This window comes from Aplysia californica, unplaced genomic scaffold (assembly GCF_000002075.1).
Source record: "Aplysia californica isolate F4 #8 unplaced genomic scaffold, AplCal3.0 scaffold02330, whole genome shotgun sequence".
Taxonomy (NCBI): Eukaryota; Metazoa; Mollusca; class Gastropoda; order Aplysiida; family Aplysiidae; genus Aplysia; species Aplysia californica.
Window position 1 is genome coordinate 5669 of NW_004799600.1, and position 2684 is coordinate 8352.

A 2684-nucleotide genomic window follows, 5' to 3' on the forward strand; every position below is an offset into this window, starting at 1 on the left:
GGGCATCAGAAATGCTTTATTCGCCTTAGCTTGACAGACGGAAAATGAGCGTAAAGAGTTATTGTTGAATGTGAAGAAAACAGAATTCATGGTAATAATATAAGAAGCAGTAAATCCTTTATGCAATCTCATAAGCAAAGATAAAAAAGATCAAACAAGTTCAATGGTTTAAATATCTAGGATAACATAATTACACATATGTTACCAAATGTTCCACAGAAATAAAACGAAGAATAACAATAACATTATGTTTTGCTTTTTTTCCACCCCGTAAAATGTTCATCTTTTCAGGGCTCGCTGTGTCTGACCTGTGCTCCTTGCTGACCATGATATGGATAAGCATCTGCCAGAACCCGCTTTTCTATCGTTCTGAGTTGAACTTTGACCCCCAGGATATCTTGTACCTCACGGGGGCCGTGCCCCATGTCCTCTTTGTCAAAATCGCCACTTTTATCACCGCCTTCATCACCTTTGAACGATGTCTGTGTATCGCTGTCCCTCTGAAGGTGAAGACGATCATCACACCGAGAAGGACAAAAATAATTATTATCTCCATCTACATTGGCATGTCTGTTTTGGTGATCCCCTTCTGCCTTGGAAACAGACTTGAGTGGGTTTTCGATTTCAACAAGAATGCTACTGTGCTAAAAACCACGTTCACGGCCGAGAGAGAAATGCTAGAAGCCATTACTTTTCTCACCCTAGGTGTATTTGCTACGACGTTTTCCTTCGTCTTCGTCATCTGCTGTACCATCGTTCTTATCGTCAAACTCAACAGTAAAACAAAATGGCGACAGGCCACTGCAGCCAAGTCTGATCGTGCAGCGGAAGGAGTTGGGGTCAAAGATCAAAAGGTTGTGAAAATGGTGACCTTCATCGCTGTAATTTTCATCGTCTGTTCCGTACCTCCTACACTCTTGTTTTTCTACATGGTGATTGACCCCAGTTTCCGTATTGATGGTGTCTATCGAAATCTCTATCTTGTCATTTGGTCTTCATCATACCTAACCGAAACTGTCAACTCCAGTGTGAATATATTTGTGTATCTGAAAATGAGTTCGAAATATCGAGCAGTGTTTATGAAAACATTTTTGAACAAGGAGAAAAAATAACTTTTACACTTACTATATATTTTTTTAATTGTTACTTTTTATAATAAACAAAGCAATTGCAATACTTTTAAGATTAGATAGGATCATCTACATGTTTATTGTCCAGATGCTGGCACATTGGCAGATCTATTGTGTTTTACCACACACACAAATACACACAGACGGACAGACTCACACACACAGACACACACAAAAATACACACACACACACAAACACACACACACACATACACAGAAACACACTCTCACAGACACACACTTTTTACATCACACGCGCTAACACACAGACAGACAGACAGACATACACATAAACACACTCTCACAGACACACACACTTTTGACATCACACAGACTTACACACAGACAGACAGACACACAAACACAAACACACACACACACACACACACACACACACACACACACACACACACACACACACACACACACACAATCACACACCGATGCACACACCTTCCCTTCTCTCTTATCCTTGCTCAATAACTACGTTGTATAAATTGTACAATAATAGATTGTACGTTTTCCTGTTCCATTAAACCCTGATAGCGGGTGCCCATGTACGCGATCCGGTCCGGTCGGGTCGGGTAGGATCACTCTTGTAGTCGGGGCTAGCCAGGTCGGGTCGGATCACTCTTGTAGTCGGGGCTAGCCAGGTCGGGTCGGATCACTCTTGTAGTCGGGGCTAGCCAGGTCGGGTCGGATCACTCTTGTAGTCGGGGCTAGCCAGGTCGGGTCGGATCACTCTTGTAGTCGGGGCTAGCCAGGTCGGGTCGGATCACTCTTGTAGTCGGGGCTAGCTAGATTGAGGGCGCAAAGCGTCCATCGTGACACAAACCGAACGACTCTGTCGGTGACTTACAGAAACAAACGCATTTGTGAGGCAGCGTGGTAGAATCAGGCTCTCGTCAAAATAATCAAAGTGAACAAACTTGCATTTTTCCACAGGTTTTTTTGTGTTTTTGTTTTTGTTTTGGGGGGGGGGGCTCAACACCTTTCCTGCCCATAAAAAAGAACTCACTTCTGTGTGGATTTTTCTGGAAAAACGTTGATTAAGGGCACACAAAAAATGTAAATTTTCAGTTACCACAGACTCTAAAGCTTGGCAGCCATTTTCTCACTAATTTTACCACTGAAAACAGGTGACCCCTACCTCCTTCAATCGCAAACATCTCGACTTGTACTCAAGATAAATGGATATTATTTTCATCCAAATAACGACAACTGAACAAGCTTTAAGATGATACCAGTGACTCTACATGCCCAAAAGTTGACGAGAGCCTGATTCCACCACGCTGCCTCACATTTGTTTTCAGGCCTGCGAATCGCGCGATCGGTGGTTTGCAGCCAATCACGACTAGGCTGAGTCACGTGTCCATGTTGACACTCAAAATCCTGTGGCGCCCTCTTCGAAAAAGTGCAGACTTTGGGAACAGAATTACCCTATTTGTGTGAAAAACAATAAAAGCGAAACTAACAAACGGTGCTATTCCTATTCTTTTTCTGGAGAAACGAAAGACAGCTTTAAAACAAAGACTACAGCACCATCTGAACCAA

The 2684-nt window shown here is 42.8% G+C and overlaps 1 protein-coding gene across 1 annotated transcript; it reads left to right on the forward strand.

Annotated features, from left to right (window-relative positions):
* Positions 1-275: 275 nt before the first annotated feature.
* On the forward strand, positions 276-1258 carry LOC106014094 (thyrotropin-releasing hormone receptor-like). The gene has a single exon (XM_013091142.1). It carries the CDS (start codon positions 276-278, stop codon positions 1110-1112), a length of 837 nt encoding a protein of 278 aa, XP_012946596.1. The 3' UTR covers positions 1113-1258.
* The last annotated feature ends 1426 nt before the right edge of the window (positions 1259-2684 follow it).

Excerpts from the sequence above, each read along its gene's own strand:
- LOC106014094 (XM_013091142.1), top strand. The coding sequence starts at position 276 with ATGTTCATCTTTTCAGGGCTCGCTGTGTCTGACCTGTGCTCCTTGCTG.